At 51.3% G+C, this 24,057-nt stretch overlaps 10 protein-coding genes across 10 annotated transcripts; 5 read left to right on the top strand and 5 right to left on the bottom strand.

Moving 5' to 3' along the window:
• Positions 1-326: 326 nt before the first annotated feature.
• On the top strand, positions 327-2,709 carry AUEXF2481DRAFT_47444 (uncharacterized protein; the record flags this gene model as incomplete). Its single annotated transcript, XM_013486899.1, has 5 exons — positions 327-416; positions 473-1,024; positions 1,072-1,326; positions 1,380-1,481; positions 1,528-2,709. The coding sequence occupies 5 exons, from the start codon at positions 327-329 to the stop codon at positions 2,707-2,709; spliced, it is 2,181 nt and encodes a 726-aa protein (XP_013342353.1).
• A 144-nt stretch (positions 2,710-2,853) lies between these two features.
• Positions 2,854-3,781, bottom strand: AUEXF2481DRAFT_66972 (uncharacterized protein; the record flags this gene model as incomplete). Its single annotated transcript, XM_013486907.1, has 2 exons — positions 2,854-3,474; positions 3,530-3,781. The coding sequence occupies 2 exons, from the start codon at positions 3,779-3,781 to the stop codon at positions 2,854-2,856; spliced, it is 873 nt and encodes a 290-aa protein (XP_013342361.1).
• A 556-nt stretch (positions 3,782-4,337) lies between these two features.
• On the top strand, positions 4,338-4,810 carry AUEXF2481DRAFT_6359 (uncharacterized protein; the record flags this gene model as incomplete). Its single annotated transcript, XM_013486741.1, has 3 exons — positions 4,338-4,476; positions 4,528-4,577; positions 4,634-4,810. The coding sequence occupies 3 exons, from the start codon at positions 4,338-4,340 to the stop codon at positions 4,808-4,810; spliced, it is 366 nt and encodes a 121-aa protein (XP_013342195.1).
• Positions 4,811-5,157: 347 nt separating this feature from the next.
• On the top strand, positions 5,158-7,510 carry AUEXF2481DRAFT_304020 (uncharacterized protein). Its single transcript, XM_013486955.1, has 2 exons — positions 5,158-5,197; positions 5,314-7,510. Exon 2 carries the CDS (start codon positions 5,612-5,614, stop codon positions 7,439-7,441), a length of 1,830 nt encoding a protein of 609 aa, XP_013342409.1. The 5' UTR covers positions 5,158-5,197; positions 5,314-5,611; the 3' UTR covers positions 7,442-7,510.
• A 363-nt stretch (positions 7,511-7,873) lies between these two features.
• AUEXF2481DRAFT_41506 (uncharacterized protein) lies at positions 7,874-11,463 on the bottom strand. Its single transcript, XM_013486868.1, has 2 exons — positions 9,787-11,463; positions 7,874-9,731 (listed from the first exon to the last, which is right to left on the bottom strand). The coding sequence occupies exons 1-2, from the start codon at positions 11,128-11,130 to the stop codon at positions 7,998-8,000; spliced, it is 3,078 nt and encodes a 1,025-aa protein (XP_013342322.1). The 5' UTR covers positions 11,131-11,463; the 3' UTR covers positions 7,874-7,997.
• Positions 11,464-12,031: 568 nt separating this feature from the next.
• Positions 12,032-14,758, bottom strand: AUEXF2481DRAFT_30854 (uncharacterized protein; the record flags this gene model as incomplete). Its single annotated transcript, XM_013486816.1, has 5 exons — positions 12,032-12,130; positions 12,185-14,273; positions 14,328-14,516; positions 14,573-14,696; positions 14,749-14,758. The coding sequence occupies 5 exons, from the start codon at positions 14,756-14,758 to the stop codon at positions 12,032-12,034; spliced, it is 2,511 nt and encodes an 836-aa protein (XP_013342270.1).
• Positions 14,759-15,221: 463 nt separating this feature from the next.
• On the top strand, positions 15,222-17,249 carry AUEXF2481DRAFT_302465 (uncharacterized protein). Its single transcript, XM_013486954.1, has 4 exons — positions 15,222-15,548; positions 15,616-16,728; positions 16,783-17,129; positions 17,188-17,249. The coding sequence occupies exons 1-4, from the start codon at positions 15,515-15,517 to the stop codon at positions 17,212-17,214; spliced, it is 1,521 nt and encodes a 506-aa protein (XP_013342408.1). The 5' UTR covers positions 15,222-15,514; the 3' UTR covers positions 17,215-17,249.
• A 35-nt stretch (positions 17,250-17,284) lies between these two features.
• Positions 17,285-17,842, bottom strand: AUEXF2481DRAFT_30852 (uncharacterized protein; the record flags this gene model as incomplete). Its single annotated transcript, XM_013486815.1, has 1 exon — positions 17,285-17,842. The coding sequence occupies one exon, from the start codon at positions 17,840-17,842 to the stop codon at positions 17,285-17,287; it is 558 nt and encodes a 185-aa protein (XP_013342269.1).
• Positions 17,843-18,327: 485 nt separating this feature from the next.
• Positions 18,328-19,284, bottom strand: AUEXF2481DRAFT_30851 (uncharacterized protein; the record flags this gene model as incomplete). Its single annotated transcript, XM_013486814.1, has 1 exon — positions 18,328-19,284. One exon carries the CDS (start codon positions 19,282-19,284, stop codon positions 18,328-18,330), a length of 957 nt encoding a protein of 318 aa, XP_013342268.1.
• Positions 19,285-22,210: 2,926 nt separating this feature from the next.
• Positions 22,211-23,460, top strand: AUEXF2481DRAFT_47440 (uncharacterized protein; the record flags this gene model as incomplete). The annotated part of the gene is made up of 3 exons (XM_013486898.1): positions 22,211-22,252; positions 22,496-22,840; positions 22,897-23,460. 3 exons carry the CDS (start codon positions 22,211-22,213, stop codon positions 23,458-23,460), a joined length of 951 nt encoding a protein of 316 aa, XP_013342352.1.
• Positions 23,461-24,057: the final 597 nt, after the last annotated feature.

The raw sequence follows: 24,057 nt of genomic DNA, 5'->3' as shown, positions 1-24,057 counted from the left end.
GGCAGCGACTTGAGGGGCTGTGCCCTTTGAGTCTTGTACAATCAAATTGCCTGGAGAGGGGCTAGTTGCTATTCTTTCACAATGCCCCCTGTAAATGCCTTCCGACTAGCTTTTAATCAATAGTTCTCACAGAATTGGAGCAATACTTTCATTTACATCTAAGCCCTCGAGAATGTCTACTCTGCTTCCCGATTATGACTGCCATTCGCGATGTCGGCCGTAGAGGCCGGACGGGATCTTACGCGTTCCGTTGCCCCGCACTGTGCCCTATTCCTTCTCCACCACCATCACTTTCACCTCTCCACAACTCACCACAATCTTCGACAATGGCCTCTATCGAAAGCGTCGCGAACACAGGAAAGAAACTAGAGTGTCGGTTCTGTCAGAGAATCTACTCCAAAGCAGAGCACTTGACAGTATGGCTCAGCATCTATAATACGTACAGATTGATGTTCTAACATGCATGTTCCAGAGACACGAGCGTTCTCATACAGGTGTGCGACCGTTTACCTGCAAAGAATGCAACCGCGCATTCAGTCGACAAGATTCGTTAGCTCGTCATGAGAAACTTCATCTGCGTAGAGAGAGCATGAAATGTGCTTCACCTCCCAGTTCGATTTACACACCAGCCAAATCGAATGCATTGCAGCACTTGCTAGCCGCCGATGAGGATATTGAGTCTCACAACTATGTACCACCAACAGATCATAGTACTTCTCAAACTTGGCACGAGCAATCGTATCAAGTAGAGTCTGATATGATGGACATGCACTGTGCCACGGACCTCGACTTCCAACTGATCTGGCCTGATTCCGAGGAGCTGTTTCAGTCAATCATGTCAACGGATACTACAACGCACATGCCGGTGGGCACTTTGCCATTTCCCCAAGGGCTTGATCAGTTTACGCCGACTAGTCTCGATTCGCCTACCTCATTCGATGACCGAGGGACGGCTATCAAGTCTATACCAAATGGTGGTGGTCATCAGGCTGTTCACGGCGTCAGCAAGATGATCTCGAACTTGGTAAAATCGTCAAACCATGTCAAGTTATCCCCAGCTGACCCGTATAGTCTTCGAGCATCACCGCCGAGGCAGAAGCAACATCCATTACTTCGGTGTTCCTGGACGAGTGCCTGCACATGTTCTTCGTCCGCTTCATACCGACATTCCCTGTCTTACATCGCTCAACATTTGTGTTCAAAGAATGTACCCATCCTCTGCTCTTGAACGCAATCGCGATCGGGTCGTTGTACCTTGGTCCCAAGGATGCCATAGCAAAAGGCGAAGCCTTGTGGCGTCTTTCTCACACAGCGGTTGCAACTTCAGTTCGTTATCCACTTCTCAAGATTAAATATCAAAGTGTTAACGAACTCTGCAGTGGCAAAGTTTGATCACTCATCGAGGACCATACGACCCATGTAACGGCCTCCAACTGGTACTGGCTGCTTTGCTTGGTCAAGTCTATGCAGCACTCTCCAAAGTAAGTCCGTAGGTCAAATCTTGTGTGCCAGTCACTAACGGGTCAGAATCGTGCGCTTAGGACAACTTCGCAAATATTCCATGCTCTAGGTTTTTCCTGGGCAAGACACTGTGGCATGTATGACAACGACACATTCTCGTTGGATGGCTTGCCGTCATTGGATGCATCTCCAGCAGAGAAAGACCGACAATGGAAAACGTGGGCTGCTCACGAGATTCAAAGGAGGGCGTTGCTTGCTCAATACATACTGGATGGACTGGTGTCATCGGCTAGTGGAAATCCTACTTCGACGCGACACGCTGCCAATCAGCTTGGGCTTCCCTGCGACGAAAGCTTGTTCGAAGCAAGTACCGCAGATGAGTGGCTTATTAAGATGCGATCGCAACCCAGACAAGACGTCTCTTTCCGCAACATCTTCCGGTCGTTGTTCTTGCCTGTGGACATGGGCAGGTTACCAGAGCATACACTGACCTCTTTCTCACTGCGCGTCATCCTGGAAGGTGTACAGTCACTCGTCTCGGACTCCACGGATGGACCGTCTATCGGCGTACCTACTCGCTCTGAGATTCGTAGGGCGCTGGCTCAGGTTCATGAGAGCATTACTAAGAACACCATATCGACTCCAGAGACACTTGAGGCTTTGTTACGCTGGCATTCGATCTGTCTAGATGCAGCTACCGACTCGTCTATGTTGTGCCGCCATCTCTGTGCACGCTATAACATTCCACAACATGTCTTGGGCGGTAACAGAGGACTCAAAGCAGGGCTGGATCTGGTCGCCTGGGCCAAGACCGAAGATGCACGCAGAGCTTTGCTTCATGCCGTAGCGATTCAGGACATTGTCGAACAGCTTCCTCGTGGTCGTGCTCATGTCCTTCACATGCCCAGTTCACTGTTCGCCGCAGCGACTGTATACAGTGTGTTCTCACTAGCGGGCCACACGACAGTCAATCTGCCTCGCGTGGTCGACTGGAAAGACGCACTTTTCACCGAAGTCGACCCCTGCGTCATACTCGGTGACCTGGCGGGTACATCGGCAGGCTCAAGTCCGACAAGAAGATTTGTTCGTGGTGAGCAGCTTTCTAGCAGCGGATACGAGTCCATGACACGCAATCTGCTGTATGAGCTCAACTCGATGCAGAAGTTGTTCCGTTGTCTCAGCTCGCAGTGGGGACTGGCTTACGATATGGAGGTAGTCTTGAACTCTTGGATCTCACTCAGTCATTAAGAATGTCGTCGATGTATAGGATTAATTATGTTGGGATTTTGGGATAGCATTTTCTTGGTTAGATTGTTTCGGGATATCTACAATTTAGATTCAAATCGTCAAGCTTTCGTCTCTTCAGAGAGTGAAATTTATGAATGCTCCCCTCTACTTCTCGTCCTCGAACACTGTGGTCAATGTACCAATGTGTGGGTAGACCTCGACAGAAAACTCATCGCCGTCACGCAAGAACTCCTTGGGGTCCTTGCCAACACCAACACCAGCAGGGGTGCCGGTGAGAATGACAGTACCAGCAGGCAGAGTGGTGCCTTGAGAACAGAAGCTGATGAGTTTGGGAATATCGAAAATGAGGTCGTCGATGCCAGAATCTTGCATGACGTTGCCGTTCTTGCTGCCCTTCATGTGCAGCTTGCTCGGGTCTGGAATCAGTTTCGAGCTCGCCAACACGGGGCCGATTGGGCAAGCGCCATCGAAGCCTTTGCTATAGCACCATTGGCTTTGAGCGAATTGAGCTGCACGGCTGGACACGTCGTTTGCGGCCGTGTAACCAAGGACGTAGTCGAGAGCTTCCGACTCGGAGACGTTCTTGCAGGGCTTTGAGATGATGACGGCGAGTTCTGATTCGTAGTCGGCGGTGTCGGAGGACTTTGTGTGTTTGGGGATGACGGTGGGTGCAGGGTAGGGGTCTGCGAGGGAGGTGGCTGGCTTGAGGAAGATGACGGGCTCTTCTGGTTCGGCCAACTTGACTTCTTCGGCGTGCTTCTTGTACTGTGTCTCCTTGTCAGCAGACTTTCACTAATTTCCAGCTGGGGTCGAGTCTTACGTTCAAGCCAATGCAGCGTATCGTGCCGACCTCTGCTTGTGACAATGGTGAAAGCAGTTTGGCAATCTTCTCCGTCTTGTCTGACAAGGATCCAGGGCTCAGTGCCGACTTTCCGCTAAAGACCTTGACTTCGACATCTTTGCCCTTGCGGATAGCAAGACCAACATCGAGTTCGCTGTCGACAGGTTCGCCAATCAGAATGGCCTTGGAGTCGCTGGCGGGGACGAAGCGGACGAGACGGTTGAATGACATTTTGACGTGTGTTGATCTAAACAAATTTTGGTATGAGAAAGAAGTTCGAAACATTGGAAACAATGACAAGAAGCTCTCCAAGTCTATTGCCGATGTCGCGGAGAGGGTATCATCACGAAGTCCATCAAGTCCCGCACGCCAGTTCCGCACCCTGAGAAAGACCTTCCCCACCTGTACCCCTCGAAGGTGGAGAAGGTCTTCCGTAGCCCTCGGCCGAAGCCACTCCGAAGTACCGAGACAAGAACAATATGGTCTTTGGTCAGTCGCAACAGGAAAATGTACTCATAATATGCAGAGTATGACACCGAGAGTGCGAGAAGTGGCTTCAAGGCAGCGTATTATGGTGCAATGGCTCTGTTTCCCCCAATTGTCGAAACGGCACCACCCACTTGTATGCTGGTCAGAGCTCTACAGCTGGAGGGCGGCCGTGTGGGGCAGTCACAGAGTGTTTTGACAAGACAACCCGATGGCGGCCGAGAACATTTGTTCCACTTGGGTCTCTCCGAGTGTTTCTGACTTTCTATTCCTCAATCACAAACATCACACAGCACACAACATGTCGACCACTAAGCCATTGGGACCCTTCAAGCTCGTTACCGTCAACACAGCACCCGAGCGTGCTTACAGGTTGATCGGCCGCGTCGTCGAGAACGTCAAGGACAAATACACAATCATCCACGCTGGAAATGCAGACAGTATGTGGTTTCAGCTCGGTAGCCGAGCAATGTTGGCTAACTTGAGTGCAGGCGAAGAACAAGTCCGCGAAGTTGTCACCAAAGAACAGCCCGACGTACTGGTGTGTCCTGACAAAAGATGGACGATAGACATACAAGACGCTGACAAGATATGCAGTTCACAGCATCCATGTGGACACCGGAGCAAGCAAAGGCCATTCATGCAGAGGCCAAGGAGATTATGGGGCCGCAATTGAAGACATTCGCTCTGCCTCAGGGCCTCCAGGTTTCAAGAGGGCCGGACGCTGTGGTCGAGTTCATCGAGGAGAACCTGCCTGCGCTCCTTGAGGGATAAAGGAGACACAATTAGCATACCAAGCCACGTATTACACGACTTTCAAACGACGATAATGGATTGGTGGACTGCAATGTGACGAGAGCCATGATGATTGTAGAAGTGAGGTATGCTGAGGTCCGGTACATGAATGGCTGCCGAAGAGCGGCGGTAGACCTAGAAGGCAGTTCGGAAAGATGCAGGGACACGCGGGACATGGATGGGCAGACAAGGATGCAGACCAAGCTCTTCCTCGGAAAGATGCAAAGATCCCTGAGGCATCAAGAATAGCCGGAAATAACGTCATGCTTTCATAGGCTATTGAGCCTCTCGATATAAGGTTTAACAGTCTTCCACATGGGTATCTGGCGATGTATGCATGTCAAATTGGTCGCGACTGTCGCGTGGGTAAGACTCCAAGCCAGAGCAGTCTTTCTGTTGATCCCACGGTACATGGTTGTACCTGTCAAAGGGCTGTGCATTTGGATGTGGACAAGGGTGAAAGTTGACAAGTCGGGGAGTAGGACAGCAGGACGGCAGCGTCGGGATGACGGCATGAAGATCCAGATCCGGGGGGGCTCTTTCGAGCTTGATTTGTGGAGTCGACGCGACTTCTGGAAGGACGCAGTCGACGGTTGATGATGATGGCGTGGATGATGATGATGTCGCCTTGAAGTCTCTCTCTCGCAATCATCGCTTCCTCAACTGCCCTCCACTCCAACTACTCCACCTGTACACCATCATTGCGTTTGTCGATCAACACACAAAGCAACACGTGCCAATCCTCGGAGCTCCCAGCGCAATCCGCAGCCCATCGTCGCCATGTCGGAACTCCACGACGCGCTCAAGCAGATAGGCGCCATTGATTGGGCTGATGTCCCGAAAGACAATCTCGGACCATGGATGAAACAGCTCTTCGAGACGGGCGAGCTCATCTGCAACTCTGTCCCTCCTCCCCCTGGCGGCACCGACTACGAGCAATCAAAGCCCACCCAGCCCAAGCCTGACACGGCAAAGTCAGCCAAAGAAGTCGTCAACTCGGACGCTCGCCCTGTTGCGCCTCACCCCGAGCATGCAGGCCTGCAAAAGGCTTGGGGAAAGCCAGTCAAGTTGAACGCAAAGGAAAACCCCCTCGGTATCTCGGTCTACAAGATGGCCGGCAAGGATAGACATGGTGCGTGGTTTGCCCGAAGACAAGTGCTCGAAGGAGTTTCCATCACAAAGATGCGCAAGGCCATGCAACGCGAGTTTGCAGAGTCTCTGGCCGAGTCTGGTGGCCCTGGTGCTGGCAACGTGCGTGGCATTGGCGGTGATCGCAGGCTCGACAAGAAGGAAGTCGACGACGTGGGCAACATGGATGCCCTCCAGCTGAGCGCCCAATTCCCCGGCCCGACCACGCCGAGAGAGTTCATCGCCTTGATCTTGACCTCGGACAATGCCTTGACCAACAAGACCAGCCAGGACAAGCATGCCATCCCGAGACATTACATGGTAGTCTCAAAGCCTCTTACCCACCCCGACACTCCCGACCGCGAAGGCTATGTCAAAGGTACCTATGAGTCGGTCGAGATGATCCGCGAGATCCCTTTGCACCCTGTGCCCGACAAGGCAGAAGAAGCTGGCGACGAGAAGCACGAGCTCAACCCTGTCGAGTGGATCATGGTCACTCGCAGTGACCCTGGCGGTGGTATCCCTCGCTTCATGGTTGAGAGAGGTACTCCCGGTTCCATCGCCGCAGACGTCTCCAAGTTTTTGGACTGGGCATGTGCCAAGGGCGACATCCCTGATGCAGATGCAGACCCAGAACTGCAGAAGAAGACACAAGCCGCCGATGCTCAACAAAAGGCCACTCCCTCGGCTCCTCCACCAGCACAGCAACCCGCACAACAGCAGGGCGGTCTCTTCGCTTCTATCACAGGCGCCGTCGAAGCTGGCATCGAAGCCTATGCTCCTGCATCTGTCGCCAACTACACTCACAACTACATGCACCCCGAGGACGACGCTTCAGACTCATCATCGTCTTCAGATTCATCCAGTGCCGCATCCTTTGCATCCGCCAAAGATCACCATCACCACGATATGGGCGACCATCCCTCGCAACATCCCGCACACGACCCCGCTGCTGTGATTGCTTCCACAGACTCACTAGGAGCCGTGAGATCTACCTCCTCAACGACCCTCCCCATGGGCAGCTCCCCCCACGACAAGGAACTCCGCAAGATCGACAAAGACCGCGCAAAGATCGAAGCAAAAATCCACAAAAAGCAAGACAATGAAGCCGTCAAGCTCGCCAGCCACAGAGAAAAAGACCCCGAAGACATTGCCAAATACCAAGAAAAATACGACGCCGCCATGCTGAAGTTGAAAGAGAAGCGCGAAAAGGAACTCGCCAAACTCGAGCAAAAGCGTGAAAAGGAGATAACAAAAGCACAGAGAAAGAGAAGTGTTCAGTTGAACAAGGACGAGGCTAACAGAGTGGCCAAGGAGAGAGACGACTTTAGAGATCAGGTTGATATGCTGAAGCGTGAGAATGGGCTGCTTAGAGAGCAAATGACTGATTTGCAGCGTGAGAATGCCATTCTTGTTGACAAGGTCAATAAGCTCGGTGGTATTGGTGCGCTCAAGGAGATCAAGACTGAGGTCCAGGCTTGATTGTCTTTTGTTTTTCCCTTGCTTTCTACGAATCATTACGCTTTCGGATTTGGGCGGTTTTTTTGCATTCTACGTTCTTGGTTTACTTTAGTCTGCCGTTTACATACAGGCGAGGTCTAGCGGTGAGAGAGGCACATTTAATGTTGATTACTTGCAAACTTCTTCACTTGAATCGTTTTCTTGAATGTTTCCCTTTGTGAGCTTAGAAGACGGAATGTGTTGACATTACGACCATGTATAAATAAATGTAGGGTTGTCTTTCTGTCCTTGTTTCCAACAAGGCAGTTCACTACAGAGCGCTTTTTTCTCCGTACACGACTGATCATGTGTTTTGATACAGTCAATCTGTTGCTGCAATACACATCTACATCTCCCACACATATTCATTAGACGTACAAGTTTACTCGCTCCCTCCCCCCCCCATTTTCAGCCAAAAAAAAAAAAAAAAAACCCCAGCCACCCACTCTCCAAGAATATCGACAACTCCAAAATGTTACACAGCCTTCCCCTTTTTTGCACACACATATATACACTCTGCCATCATACAGACTTACACTCACTCCTGGTTATTGTTGTTGTTATCCTCGAATCCATGCTCCGGCATCAGTAGTCCAGGATGTGCGCCTCCAAAGTCTGGGAACAGAGAATTGACATCGAATCCACCGACGGAATCGGCGGCAAACAGACCACCCGCATCATCGCCTAGAGTCCCCGCTCCGGCAGATGGTGGATCAACGTTGAAAGGCATGAACCAAGCAGTAGTCTGATCACCCCAGCCAGTGTTGTTGCTGTTCATGCCAAAGTCAAAGGCATTGAGGTCAATGGAGAATGGGTTGGCGCTGTTGGAAGATGGATCCAGGTTCGTGTATGGTGACATGCTGGTGTCTAGACTGAGCATGTTGTTATAGTGATGTTGCTGTTGGTCTGATTGATGTCGTGATTGTTGCTGCATCATGGCGAGCTCGGCAGGGAAGTTGGTATTATTCTGAGAGTTTAGGACGCCAAAGTTGTTGTTCAGGGATCCAGCTGCCATCTGTGAGACGGTGGCTGTTGACCGCTGCCGCTGAGCTTGTGCTAGTGCCAGTGCCTGGGCTTGTGATGGCGCCGCATTTTGCTGTTGGGTTTGGTAGCCTGGCGGATTTCCGGCGACTGGTGTTGTACTGGATGCTCCTGCCGCTGTCGCAGCTGTTGTCTTTGGCTGCGCCTCTGCCTTTCCTCGCTTCTTCCTTGGCGCCTTCTGTTTGGCGGTCTTGCTTGCAGGGCTTAGCTTTGAGAAGAATTCCTCTACACTTTGCAGATCATTCTTCTGCCCCAGTACTGCATCAGAACCTGGCTCTTTCTTGACATCTGCATTGACAGGCTCTTCGTAATCCGTACCGCTGACACCGTGAGGATATCGATCGAACCAGTCTCCATACTGGAAGATCGTCTCCAGGGACTTGGGAGCGTTGCCAGCTTGAGCGCCTCTGAAGGCAGCATCTGCATGTTTACGATACAGTTCCTTCAGATTTTCTGTAACGAAGTGGAACATGCCCCAGTGCTTCTTCATCCTCGTGAGATATTTGATGTTGATTGCCAAGTTCTGCTTGGAGGAAGCCTCAAGCGCTGGGTTTTTCGAAAAGACACCGTAAATGTGAACAGTGCTTGAGAAGAAGGCACAGTAGCCCGCAAACGGCGCGATGACTCTGTGATCCATAGCTTCGTTCACCAAGACTGAAATCAGGTTGGCTGCATCCAGAGCTGCTCTTCCACTTTCTGTGATGAAAGCCTGAGGTGTATCTCGAACACTTGCAGATTTCGAGCCTGGGGATGGGAGTGCAAATCTGTTGGTGAAACAAATGATCTGGTTGCAGATCAGGTGCATGAAAAGGAATTGGTTAGCAATCTTTTCACTCGCATGTGTGTCGAGATTCTCTTGAGACCAGTAAAGCCAAGTCGGAAGTCCAGATTGCCATTCGCGGACGGCCTCCTTGATGGCGTGAAATTCGGACTGCGTGGACCACATGGGCTCCTTGTCTCTTTCTCGTCCTCCCAAGTTCATATACCGGATCACGCGACCCCAGATGGCCACTAATCGGACAATGTATGCAGCAACACCCATGTTCTCGGTCGCTGAAAGTCCGTGAGATCCTGTACTTCCGGCATCGCCAGAGATTGGTCCTTCCAGTATTTCAGTAGTTCCCGGTATCTCAAATTGGAAAAAGTGCTCCTTTACAGGCAGTTGCGCCTGTATGTATTGGTCGTTGACAAACAGTGGTCGTTCGGTCCCTGAAGAGTTGAATCGATCCATCTATGAAGGTTAGCTGTTGCCTTTACACCGCACAATTCCAAGGATTTTTAGATACCATAAAACAGGCCCACATGGTCCGACGCCTAATCTCCCTGTCGGTAAATGAGAGCTCTGTTGCATTACCTGTGGCGCGCGTCGAGGTGTCATGATTCAGATCCTTGTGTAATTGCAAGGCATATGCCATGCGCTGAGCCATACCACCAAGCATCCAACTTCGACCACCTTGACACGTTCCGAACTCATGAAGACCTAATATGAGATAAACGATGAGGATTGTGATGTTCGGTGAATCGTATCTCTTTAGCGCAATCTCTCTCGCAGCACTGGCCCAGTTCTCGCCTCTGAGAAAAGCAGGCTCAGTCTTCACGTCTGGATGCGAGGAGAAACGGGCAGAGATTGCGCACACAGCCAGAATAAGTACCGGTGGTACTTGCCCAACTTCGAGTTTCCTCATGAAGCTGGGCTTGTGCAGTAGGTGATAGCTCTGGCCGTAGACATAATCGAAGTAAACTTCGGCCAGATGGATCTGCAGTTCGTGAGAAGGCAGTTGGTCGGCGCCTTCTTGGAGCAAGCGGCGTTCATCCTGTTCTTGCGGACCTATTCGCAATCGAGCTTCGGCACTGCCTCCAGTCTTTGACTTGGACCAGTCACTGATGTCGTCACCAAACGCTGTGTCGGCAGCTCGCTTCTTTTCATTCTTGGAGGGTAGGCCGGGAATAGCAGGCTTCACAACAGCTCTACCAATGGTGCCTATCCGGCCTTGGTCCTCCTTGGGGACTATCTTGATAACACGCTCTTCCATCCTCTTCAAACGTTTGTCCAACATGGCCATATAGTCTGTTCTTGGGGCGGCCTTCCGTGTGGTGACTTTGTACACGCATGGAATGCGAGAGCGTAGGCAATGCTTGCAAGCAGGCTTCTCGCCCGAGCAGCGAATCTTCTTCCTCCTGCATGCGATGCAAGCCAAGGGAAGTCTTTTGCGCTCCTTCCCCGCCTTGGTCTTCAGTTCTGCCCATGCTGGTGTCCGGCCGTCCTTGTCCTTCTGGTCATCTGTGCCTGGCTGGCCGATGGAAGTATTCGTGTGGGGCCCGACAGATCCAGGATCTTGACCACTTACGGGACTGGTCGCATCAGAGTCACCAATGCTGGCGGGATGTAGTTGGTTCGGCGGCTGAGCAGAGCTACCGATGCTCATGCGGTGATGAAAGTTGGCGGAAGATGGCGATTGGCTGTCGCCGAGTTCGGGAATGGAGAAGTGGAAGGGAGCATTATGCATCGGAGGAGACAGCATATGACTGGGATCGAAGGGCGCGGCGAAGGATTGGATGGGTGTATCCAGGTCAGGAAAAGAATTTCCTGGCGTGTCGAACGAGGGCGACGTGTTTGGCGACATGGACATGACTGCAGAGAGCTATAACGGCCATGTGGGGCCCTCTGCAAAGCTGCTGTCTTGCACTTGGGCGACGGCAATGCCTCGTAGACGATTGTGAATGACGGTCGAGTCTCTGTGTGAGGCGCGTCGGGTGTTTCAGCGACAAAGGCGACGGGCGACTCCTAAACCAACGACTAAAGCACGTTGGTAAGCAAAGTCGTTGTGATAGAGCCCCGCTTGAGCCCAGAAATGGCGGCGTCTGCTTATAAATGCTCCTACCACCGGCGATGAGATGGCCTGCGAGTCTTGTCGTGATACCAGACCCTTGCTGCGAATTGAAGAGGCACTTGCGCAGTCGTCACCTTGCAAGGTCTGAAAAGAAGCATCAAGTCGAACTGCCTTGACAAGCTGCCGTCTTCGGCCTCCTGCTGGCCGGCGAAGACTAAATGTCATTAAGGTTTCCTCCGATGTCTCCGTATGTGGAGCAAGTCGACCTCCACTTCTCCTTCGGCCTAGCCGCTTTCATGACAGATACCTCTATTCTACTGGTCAGACACACTGCTCTGACCAATTGCTGCTCGTTGATCGTTGCATATTATCTCCATTACATCTAACATCCGATTGATCCAAGATACAAAGCTGCATTTCACATGCATCTTCACTCTGGGCCTATCTCTTGACCTTTTGACAGGTACATCCCCGCGGCCCCAGCATTTTCGGACCCCAGTTCCGCCGCTTTGCATTCACCTACCCAGTCCCTCGGTGTTGGAAACCCTGTTAGCACCTATAGCACATATATATGTCAAGTCGTGCGTTGTCGGTACTCGACCGCACTGAACACATTGTTTACTCGTCACATGTGCGAAATGCTCTGCTAAGCAATGTGCTTGTCTCATCTTCTTCCCTCTTGCTTCATTCATTATGCCTTTTATGCTGGCTCTGACCAATCCACCTGCTCTATCACCGCTGGACTGCCTGCTTGCGCATAACTGACCTTCAACCTCAAGCGCAACTTTGGTGGCGGCGGCTGCAACAGATTGTTAGCACACGGTTCGTTTGTAGTATACATGCTATGACTTACTCCTTGCACACTGATGATGCGCATCACCTGCGTTGCCTCTTCTCCACCGTCCAGTTCGCCTGTGCTGATAGGTTGCAATTGCAATTTCTGACTTTTGGGTACAGCAGCTTGCAAGCCGAGATCCGTCAATCGCTCGAAGTTGCCTGTATTCCTGAATCGAGCCATTACAGACACTCCTGCAGCAGCCCTCTGAACCGACAATGTGACCAGAAGTCCATTCTTATCGAATGCTGTATGGACTGCAGGCCCTTGCGTCTGTGGTGGGGGAGAAGTCATTCCACCGAACAAGTCTGCGCTCTGTGCCTGTTGTTGTGACGGCGGCTGTGGTGTTGCCGTTGTTGATGATGTGTCAAAGAGATCCATGATTGAGCTCATGTTACTAGCAGGTGCAGGCGATGTTGTTGAAGGAGGCTGTGCGCCATCGAGTATGCCAGCGAGCAGGTCTGCGTTATGCTGTGATCCATTGATGGTTGAGCTCAAGTCGGTGGCAGGCATGTTTGTGTCGCCTCCCATCAAGTCCAGGAGCATATCTTGCTCGGTGACCTGACTTGGCTTCTTCATTTTCGGCACCTTTGATTGTCGCTTCTTTGTCGCCTCTCCCAAGACTCTTTGCTCTTCACGAATTTCCGGGGCTGGCATACGTTCTAGTACGCCACGGCGTACTTCGTCGTAGGCGAACAAGTTACCATACTCGACTGCACGCTGTTGAATTTCCACATCCAGGTTGGTGTTGTTGCTCTCCAGTAGCCTTCGCAGTCTCTCGATCTGAGCCGGTTCCGTAAGGCGAGTGGTAAGCTTCATGGCGGATGTGATTATGTACTCCTTTACGATCTGGCCAGCGTAACTGCTGTTGAGAATGCTGGTGAACAGATCGACAATGTCGCTCTGTTTGACTTCTTTGACGAGTTCTTCCTCCTCATACTGGCCGCCGCGCAGAAGAGCATCACCGTACTCACCAATTACCCAGGCGCCTGCCAGGCTGAGACCCTCTTGAGAGATGTCGTCCTTCAGCGTTGCGTAAAGTTTTTGTGCGGCGTAAGTTTGAAGTTCAGGCGTAGTTGCGATCAGTCGGACGAAAGATGACAGTATTTGCTCCTTGACGTAGTTCCCAGCCAGCTTGAGAACCCTGAGCATGGTGTCTACGTGCCATCGCTTGTTGGGTGCAAATCTGTCTGCGGCGATGCCAATCTGGGAAGTCATGATTGGCTTGAACTCTGCATCAGCAACCTCGAGGAAAGACAACAGTTCGCGGATCAGGACTCTAACGTTGTCGGCGTTGATCAAGGTGAAACTGAGATCCAGAGCTCTTCTACGAATACTGATGTCGGGATCACGCAAGCAGTCAAGAATAGTGTTGCGATGCCTCTGTACAGCGTTAGGTTCGACGGCAACAACCTTTATCAAGGTATTGAGGGCGACGTATCGAATGTTGTTGTCCTTGTTGGTCAAGAATTTACCCAGAATGTTGACACCGAGAACGCGCAAGCCTGAGTCGGCCTCGATATCCAGAATGGTCAAGACAGCTTCGTAGAGAATCGAATTTCCAACGTTCTTGGAAGAGTCGGTGTTTGTGGCTACTTGAGCCAGAATGTCGTTGATCTGCTCGCTCGTTTGAGCATCACCACGACCCAAGGCGCGCAACAGTCGAAGGATCTTGACTTGCAAGAAAGGATCGGTGATACCAGTAACATCATGCTCGGGGGCATATCCAGAGCTGGAGAGGCCCTTGAGGATTTTAACCAAGGTAGGGACCAGCGGTCTAAACATCTCAACTACACCCTGTTCTCCGCCCTCCTCTTCATCTGCTTCACACAAGCTCACTAGGAGTGTCATTCCACACAACAGAACACCGTGGTTACGGTCGGTCAAAAGGAGTTTGGCTTTCTCGAAGAAGTGCTCTTGAAGGTCGGGGACTTTATGGCAGATCCTCATGGCGCAGAGAGCGGCTTTTCGACGGATATACGGATTCGAGCTGGATAGAATGGTCTCGATGTCGGGGAAGAGATCGCGCGACATCTCGACCGAGGCGATGTTGCCGAGGGTGCAAAGAGCAAGGCCGACGATGTACTGGTTCGAGTGTTTCAAATCACTGTGGCCGTGTCAGTAAGGAGTAGTGAATAGCGTTCAGGCAGGGTTTGTGTACTTGGACAAGGAGTTTGTGACCAGAGTGAGGACCTCTTGATTCTCGTCGAGCAGCAGCATGGTGCCCAGGTAGCCCAGACGCTTGTCGGCGAAGCGCGGTGAAGCTAGTAGCTTTAGACATTCTATTTGACCGAAGTGGGTTCGCTCGCCGAGTGTGAAGAGGTAGAGGAGCTTTGCGACGTTGTTGCGCCTGTAATGGTGGTCAGAGAGGGGTAGGTAGTCGAGGGAAGCGACGAGATGTTGTACCTGACATTGGAATTGTGACTCTCTTCGCGGAAGCTGGCTCTGATGGCGGCACTCTCCTTCTGTACGACGGCTCTCTCGTCGGCGATGGTCTTGGCCGCTCTGACATTACGGATGAATTGTTTGACTGCAGTGTGGTCAGTATTGGGTTATTGAGGGCAGCTGTCATGCACGCCTACGAGAACTCATGGCGACAGTCCCTTCGACCCCAGGGAAGACTGTGTAGTCGGGATGATCGTGGATGGAGCTTGACTGGGCCGAGTCGAGCGCTTGTTTCGTTGGAGGATCTGGACAATGCTCTCGACTTTGTTGTGCATGCGTGGTCGCTCCGTCTCTCCTTTGGGCTTCCGCAGACTTGATCTGATTAGATAACGTTCTCCACTATTTGTTGCGAGTGCCACTTTCTGAGCCCTTTGTCGCTCAAGCACACGCTATATATATTTTGCAAGGACAGAGACTCATCTTTTCTGACTGTCGACTTCTTGGATAATATACACCTCCTCCGCTCTCTCTGATTTGCGCAGTCCGTATGGCAAACATGGGTTTGCGACTCCATGACTCTGGCCGGCGCTTCGAACTTTAGCCTCCGCTGGTAGCCGTAGAAGCGTATCACACGCCGTATACTGCTACGTCATTTATCATATGTTTGTTCCGGCGCTTCCTCCCTGAATCTTTTCTCCCCGAAATCTGTCCTGCGCAATCCTCGTATATACGGCATTCTCCTGGGAATCTGTTCCCTCCTGCAGCTTTTCAAGTGTACATTCGGTGATCTCTCCAGCAGGAACTAGACTGCATCAGCGCGACTTCCTAAATCATCATATCGCAGCTGAGGCCTGCTCGACGACATCATGGCAATTTCGACAGGCAGCGATACAAACGGAATATCAATCCAACAACCAAGGCCTCGCAATCCTAACTCACAAGCCTTCCGCCCGTACCACGAAGATGTCGCGACTGCTCCTTCTCCAACCCCTTCCAGGTACGCTGAGACCCTGACCGCTCCTCTACTCCTTCGACCATATATCTGACTTGTCTCAGTGGTCCAGACACGCCGGGACGTGCTACTCCTACAAATGCTCCGCCCTCGGTCAAAGCGACATCGTCAGCTCGCAAACAAGTTCGCGCTGAGCAAAAGAAAGGCTTTCCAAGAATTCAATACGCTCCACGCGTCAGTCATTTCGATCCACGCTCCGAGTATGCCAACTTTAGAGGCTTCTTCGTGCTCTTCTGGATAGCACTGACCATTATGGTCTTGACGACTATGTTGCGCAATCTGAAAGAGACGGGCCGCCCTCTAAGCATGCGCCAATGGGGCTTGTTCACAAAGAACATTCGCGAGATGGCTGTGATCGATTTGATCATGGTTGCCAGTACCGGCATAAGTCTGCCCCTGAACAAGCTGTTCAAAGACAGTAATGGTTCTCTTCAGTGGAGACGCCAGGGCATGAATGTTCAGATACTTTTCCAGGCCGTCTGGCTCTTGCTCTGGGTCACATGGCCCTTTGTCCGAGACTGGACATGGACCGCCCAAGTCTTCTTCACTTTGCATCTTCTCGTCATGTTTATGAAAATGCACTCGTATGCCTTCTATAACGGACATTTAGCCAACACACTTCAGCGCCTGTCTGCACTTGATAATCCTGCTTCAGACACCTCCACCTCTGTTGCTGTGAAGTATCCTTCGCTCAAGACTCCAATCAACGAAATCAGCCAGTGGCTATCGGAGGACAGGACTGCAGAGGCCGCCTCTTTGGCACAATTGCGAGAAGACCTAGCCATGGAGCTGGTCTCACCATTTGGCCGTCTGACCTATCCTCAAAACCTAACAGCTGCCAACTACTTTGACTTCCTTCTCTGCCCAACACTCTGCTATGAGCTCGAATACCCTCGTACGAGCTCGCGGTCGTATCTCGAGATATTCTGGAAGACACTGGCCGTTGTTGGATGCATTTTCTTGCTTACGATCACTTCGGAGGAATTCATCATTCCTGTGCTTGACGAGTCGGCCGAGAGGCTGGAACATCAGCACAACTGGCATGAGGGAAGTTTGGTATTCGCAGAAACAGTCAGCAGACTGCTATTCCCGTTCATGGTTGCATTTTTGTTGGTCTTCCTTGTCATCTTTGAATATCTGCTCGGTGCATTTGCAGAGATAACATGTAAGCCTGATTCCCCCTGGACTCCCACTTGAGATATTTGCTAATCCTTCTTAGGCTTTGCCGATAGACAGTTCTATGCGGACTGGTGGAACAGTCTTGACTGGCTCGAGTTTTCGCGTGAATGGAACATTCCCGTCCATCACTTCTTCCGTCGCCATGTCTACTCGGCATCTCGCAACACCATGTCCCGTCCTGTGGCTACCTTCATCACTTTCCTGGTATCCAGTATCGCGCACGAGTTGATCATGGGATGCATAACACGGAAGTTCCGTGGATACGGCTTCGTCGCTATGATGTTGCAGATGCCGATTGTCTTGGTTCAACGCAGCCCATGGATTCGCAACAGGACCATCCTCAACAATGTCCTGTTCTGGTGCAGTATGATTCTGGGTCTGAGCATGGTAAGTCCAATCCTCCTCTTCTCTGACCGTGTCTCGACGGTTGCTAATCGTGTGGCAGATGTGCGCCTTGTATGTTTTGTTGTAGATGTAGCCATAGATAGAACTCGGTTGCTCCGGGTCTCCGATTGGACATCCTCCACTCTAGAGATGATGGCTCAGTTTTGACGAGGCTTGACAATCCCATCGTGAATGATGTAGTAGACAATCGTGCTATCGTCGTCCACGGTGGCCAAGACGACTCTCTTCTTGCTCCTCCACTTGTTCACCTGTTGCTCTTCCTCGTCCTCTTCTTCGTCGTTTGACGGTGGCATGACTCCAACTTTTTCAAACACATCTGCAAAGCGTCTAAGAGACCACTTTTCGCGCAAATGACTCGGCAGCACCCATTCTCTCTCTGCCTTCACCTCGCCTAGTCCAGTCCTTCCCTGTGCCTTTTGAGTATGCAGGAGCGCGATTTGCTCGTCTGGATGTATGTACAATCGTTGTGGTGGTATGCCACTGACCATGGGCCGTGGTAGCGGTGAAGAGTCGAGAGGAGAAGTGTTGTGGATGCGTAAATCGGTCCAGAGATGTTGGTGCTCGAGGTTGTGCGCGACTTGGAGGGCGAGTTGAGTCAGATGCTGCGGATGCGATGAGTCCGAGGCGGAGGTTGTGAGGAGGGTTTGGAGGGCCGAAGGCTGGGGCTCGTTCGACGAGGGAGCGTTGGTCGCCATATTAGTCGTTGACGGGCGATTTCTTCACACTTCGTAATTATAACCTTGAAGGTCGGAGGATGACTGATGAGGTTTGCGCTCGCATGGGAAAAGTGTTCTCGAACTGCTGCAGGGCAATCTGGTTGGTCAAAGCTTTCTACATGGGGGATGATGATGTTGCGGGTTTTTGATGTGCTTGTGCTCGACAGCGAATGCGGTTCATATTTTACAGTACGTGTAAATACGTCATCATTGTATGCAATGTGCTTTCATATCGCATGAGAAGACATGTGAGCAGCCCAGAAATCAAAACGCCATGTTACGCCGCCGCATAAGTGCTCCTAGCCCTTCCATGCTATGCCTTTGGGTATCGATTGAAACAGATCATAAGTCCTTTCGGTGACCAAGCGAGAGAATAACGAACCCAAGGAAAACGCCAATCTCTATCTCCGTGCAAATTCGTCTTGCTCGGTTGCGACCTCGTGAGTCGTTTCTTCTTCTCTCTTTCACCGACTGTGTCGTTGTCTCCATCTTCTCTGCAACTCTTCCGCTCTTCTCATCGCTTCAACTCGATTCTTATTCTGCATCTCGGCCTGACTTTGTTCGTAGTCAGGTAGCTCGTCTGCTGGAGGTGGTTCGTCACCATAGTCATGAGCTTGCCACGCATATGGTTCCGATTCCAGTCGTTCCTGCCAAACTGTCGGTCCCTCGCGAGTAAATGCCGGACTTCGCGGCTGCGGCTGTCTAATGGGTAGATGTGGCGTAGAGTGCGAAGGCGTCGGATGTTGTGTATATGTAGAGCTAGTGTACGAGGTATGTGCTCGCATATATTGTGGTCTTTGCTGTTGTATTGGTGGTGGTTGTGAGTACTCCGGTCTTGATTGTTGTTGTTGACTTCGCCATGTCGGTGCATCTCCAAATGAGCGGTGTAGAGGTGAGTCTGGGGTAAACCCTGAAGTCGCTGCGACGAAGAGCGTCAAGTCCATATCGCTCGAGAACTCGTTTTCACTGCCACGTCTCTCAACTGGTGACGAAGCTTCAGTACGACCAGCCCGAGCCGGCTGTTCCTCATGCGCTCGATCCTGGAAGTCTGGTTGACTGGTACAGCGAGGCTCATGGCTGTGAAGTGGTGCTACCCTGTCTTGGTGTTCTGCAAAAGAAGGGACCGAGTTTTGCGAGTGTATTTGAGGTCTGACGTGACGATACTGTGGGTGATATTGATTTATTGGTGGAGCATAATATTGTTGATGTGAGTATCCAGCGTGGTCATCTCGGTATCGTGGATCACGTCTATAATAGCCATCGTCTTGGTTCATCTCTGTCCAACGATCGCGCGGGAGAGCCCACTCTGAATTCGAATCCATTTGTGACCATGAGTCTCCAGGTACGTCACAATGTGGATGATGTTGTTTCGCATGACATGTCCAGTATGTGGTGGGCTGCTGGAAGCGATCTCGGCTCATGGGTGTGACTAGGTAGCAGCTGCATGCGATGCGATGATGGCGAGTGAACTGGTATGGCTGTCGAATAGATTCAATGTCCGAGTTGTTGTTATGTGGAGGCGGAGTAGAAGATCAGAAAAGCCGCGGAAAGCAGGGTAAGCCAAGCTCGCATCTTAGATAAGTCGACAGGGTAAGCAAGCAACAAGGGAAAGGCAAATTGACATGACCAGTTAGCTCGTCGACGGTGGGCTTGTGGTTTTTAAGAATACGAAACAAGCCGTGCACACCGTACGCTAGAGCCAAACAGTTGTGAGGATGCGGGTTTTCATTGATGAGATCGAGACCACTTCCTGATGTTACGAAACAAGTCTGTCCGGTGCTGGTGGGCAAGAGCGGCGCCGATGATCTCTGCGCCTTTCTTGTCCGGCGACCAACAAACAAGTCCGATCCAAGTCCCTGACTCTTGTTGTGCCTGTTCGCAGAAGGACGGCGTGGACAAGAATAGAACACTGTCACCTCTCACCAAAGGGTCAGCCTTGGGACTTCTGGGCAATCAAAGTCAAAAAGCCATGTCGTAAGAGGAACTCGTTTGAACAGGTCGCCAGACTCAATACGCCATACGTACAGCAAACTCGCTCCTTCGAGCATCTCTGCTCCGGGCAAGAACCTTCGCAGGCTTCGCTTCTGAATACGCCCAATTGCGGATGTGAAGGAGCTGAGGTCTAAAAATATCTTACCGCTTGGCGCATCGTACTTGCAAATCGCTAGCAAATCCTCCGAACAGAGCCGCATGGAAAACGGTCAGTCAATATAGGTACCATCCGTCAAAGCAATAGCTGACTCTTATTTTGCTAATCAAACCTTCGTGCTTGGACAGGCAGTATCTGCCGGCATGGATGGAGCCTCTTATAGCATTCTTGATCTCGCTCTTCGCCAGCACCGATACTTACCTGGACTCTGGTCTAAATCTTGCTCCGACACCTGTGCAGAGCCTATACTGATGGGTGAATTTGAGACGGTCACACACAATTTAACCCACCGCTTAGCTCTTCTCGATCTGGATCTTGCATTTCTGGTTTGGTTGAACAGTCACGGCATCTCGGCACAGAGATTTGCGACTATGGCTCACATGACGTCCCTGAGGGGAACACCCTGGCTGCAAGTCCTACCACTCTGGATCTCGACTAGATCGAAATACGATGTCGAGAATGCCTATTAATACGTCATCTTCTGTGATGTTCTCAGGGCTACATACCTCTCTAGCTCTCGGTCCGGATCTTTTTGTACGAATTAGCGCATATGTGATTCCAGCCAGCCCAGAAGAAGAGAGCAAGAAAGAAAGTATTTGCTTTCTCAAGCAAAGAACTGGCGTTCATTACTTCCACGATACAGACTCGAACATGACTGAAACGATCATCGGGCGTAGTAACTGTGTATTGTAATCTGGCACCTATACGAAACGTTATATTCCAAGTCGCTAGACCTGTATGCCGCATCTCAGGTGTACAACAATCCCCGGCAACTTCAGTCGCTGAGCTAGTGTCTGCGACACTCACAGTGAGCTGAGCCATTCAAATATTCACAATGACTAGGACTTCCACCACATGTCTGCCACCAGGAGCAGACCCGTACATTGATGAGACGTTCGTAATCGAGATAGGAAACACGAATTTCCGAGGCGTCTCAAGTACGTGACAGAACAGCAGACGATCATCTCAAGACTGTCGTCCCTTCATGGGCAGTAGAGGCAGTGCATCTGCCCAAGAGCGAGTGATTCCCATTCTAATCTGAGCTGCAGAGCGGACCTATCACAGATCCATCTCATGCACTCGTGTGTATATACAGTGGCGAGGCACGGCAGGTGTGAATGCGATAGCCATAGTCAATATAGCGTCTTCACTACTGCGATTGTGAAGATGAAAATCATCAAGCGAAATCTAGCAATATACCTCTGTGAGCCCCCAAGCAGCCTGCCACAGTTCATTTGGAAGAAGCTCTCTTCTCTTTCTCTGGAGTTTAACACTACGAGCTGACTTCGAGTCTCAATTCCTCAGTCAATCAGCGGGACCAGGTTCATACACTGTGCCAATCACCCAGTTGATGGCGGCTTTGACGGAGGGTCTCCGTGAGGCAAGTGTTGAACGCCTCTCGGACAACCCGGTGTGGAGAACGGTGCGCACGTGCACGATTTGTCAATTTCGCACTGGGGTTGCCGGTTGACGGGCCAAAGGCTTTAAGCACAGGCAAGCAGCCGTGCTGAAGACTGTGTTGCTCAAAGTCGCGTGCCCTCGTGGAAAGACATACATGTCTACACAGTCTTCAAAGCTGTTAAGATGGTCTCACCGAGGGAAAAGGTACAAGCTCTGACCGCCAGGTGTGGAGCATCGAATCTGGGGACACGAGTATGCTCGATTCTTCATGTGAAAGAGTCTTCATCAATGGCTTAATAATGATACAGACTTCGATGCAGCCTGATTGATCAAACTTGCTGTAGTGAGATCCTCTCGATGGTATAAGTTGATCTTGGCGTGGACAAGGAAGAAAATGAAGCGGAAGGATCAATTGTTTCTGCTTGTGGTTCGTCAGATCTGTTGGCAGTTGCTGATAAGTGCAGATCGTCAGCGAAACATGCTGAGTTCAGTTTGACAAGCTTGCCCATCACTTGTGCGACTTTGTGATTTGGGCCTCAGAGATAGTGAAATAATCAAATCATGGAATGATATACATAAAGTTGATTGGATTGTTGGTGTTGAGGAATCGACTCTTCCAGGTGAAAGCAAGAAGTGTTGAAGTTGGGGACGGCGCGTGAATTTCCCGGATCGCTTAGTGCGCTAAAAATTCTTAGCCGGCCCCCTTCTTATTTGAAGCTGCGTCTTCCGTCCAACTTCTTCCCTTTCTCCATCCTCTCCTCTCTTTTCCCTTTAATTCATCCAAAAAGACCTTCAAAATGGCCGCTAACCAGGCTGACAAGAGCGTCTTCGGCATGCCCGTAAGTTGCACCGCAGAGCTGTCGCTCGCACTTCGATTTCGTCGAGACCACGCGTTTCCACCCCTGGAGCCGAGATTCTGTTGACAGCTCAATGCATGCATCCTCAAGCTCTTGGGCTGAGAGACGCCAATGCATTGATCAATGCCCAATGGACTCTTGGAGAGGAGCACTCGACGAAATTGATCGGCGCGCAGCGATAGGCTTATCTGTCCTGCCCATACAGATGGCTAATAATTATCACAGGGCTTCGTTGTCGACTTCTTGATGGGTGGTGTTTCCGCCGCCGTCTCGAAGACCGCTGCCGCTCCCATTGAGCGCATCAAGCTCCTCATCCAGAACCAGGATGAGATGCTTAAGGCTGGCCGTCTTTCCCACAAGTACGCCGGTATTGGTGACTGTTTCAAGCGCACCACCGCCGATGAGGGTATCGTCTCTCTGTGGCGCGGAAACACTGCCAACGTCATCCGTTACTTCCCTACCCAGGCCTTGAACTTCGCTTTCCGCGACACCTACAAGTCCATGTTCGCCTACAAGAAGGAGCGTGACGGTTACGCCAAGTGGATGATGGGCAACCTTGCCTCCGGTGGTGTAAGTTCAACTCCAGTTACTTCATACATGTCGACCTTTGACTGACCTTCCTCCAGGCTGCCGGTGCCACTTCCCTCGCCTTCGTCTACTCCCTCGACTACGCCCGTACCCGTCTTGCCAACGACGCCAAGTCCTCCAAGGGCACTGGCGAGCGCCAGTTCAACGGTTTGGTCGATGTCTACAAGAAGACCCTCGCCACTGACGGTATTGCCGGTCTTTACCGTGGTTTCATGCCTTCCGTCGCTGGTATCATCGTCTACCGTGGTCTCTACTTCGGTATGTACGACTCGCTCAAGCCCGTCGTCCTCACCGGTAACCTTGAGGGCAACTTCCTCGCCTCTTTCCTCCTCGGTTGGTCCGTCACCACTGGTGCCGGTATCGCTTCTTACCCTCTTGACACTATCCGCCGTCGTATGATGATGACCTCCGGTGAGGCCGTCAAGTACAACGGTACCCTCGATGCTGCCCGCAAGATCGTCGCCGCTGAGGGTGTCAAGTCTCTCTTCAAGGGTGCTGGTGCCAACATCCTCCGTGGTGTTGCCGGTGCCGGTGTCCTGTCCATCTACGACCAGGCCCAGCTCATCCTCTTCGGCAAGAAGTTCAAGGGTGGTTCCGGTTAAATGCTCTCTCGACAATCATTTAGAGCAAAGCATAGGGGATGAAGAACGAACGATGTATCACCTGTCTGCCGATGGAAGACAGCTCCAACTCAAAAGCGGCTCAATCGGCCTGGCGATGAGAAGGGGAGTTTGGGAATTGATGTTTACTGAGGCGGTTGCAAATATACCAGCCTGTTTTCGTCTTTCCTCATGTATCACAAATAAATTTCAGGCGTTTTCTTTTGATCATGACCTTTCTTCCACTGATGTCCTACGCGCATGTGATTATGGAAACGTAACGTGAGCTGTTCAAGCATCTGGATCGCAAGCCCTGCCATTGCTTGCTGCACATCCGGCGACTGCATTGATGTCGCAGACATCGATACGATGCTTTCGGTAGCTCTTGAGTGTCACTACATGCATGGCAGTGCTTACGTGACTGCCAGCTGGCATATCGGAGACATACAACCACTCCCCGTATGCGAAATACTGCCACACTTGCCTCAAAGCACAATACTTTCTCAACTTGCAACGCTGTCATCGAGATACACCTTCTGAATGACTCCCTATGTTAGGTGTATCGATACGAGATACGACTGTGCCTTTCTACAGCTCGTC

The sequence above is a fragment of the Aureobasidium subglaciale genome, assembly GCF_000721755.1.
Source record: "Aureobasidium subglaciale EXF-2481 unplaced genomic scaffold scaffold_15, whole genome shotgun sequence".
Classification (NCBI taxonomy): Eukaryota; Fungi; Ascomycota; class Dothideomycetes; order Dothideales; family Saccotheciaceae; genus Aureobasidium; species Aureobasidium subglaciale.
Note: the sequence above shows the minus strand (reverse complement) of the source record. Positions and strands in the feature narration are given on the sequence as shown.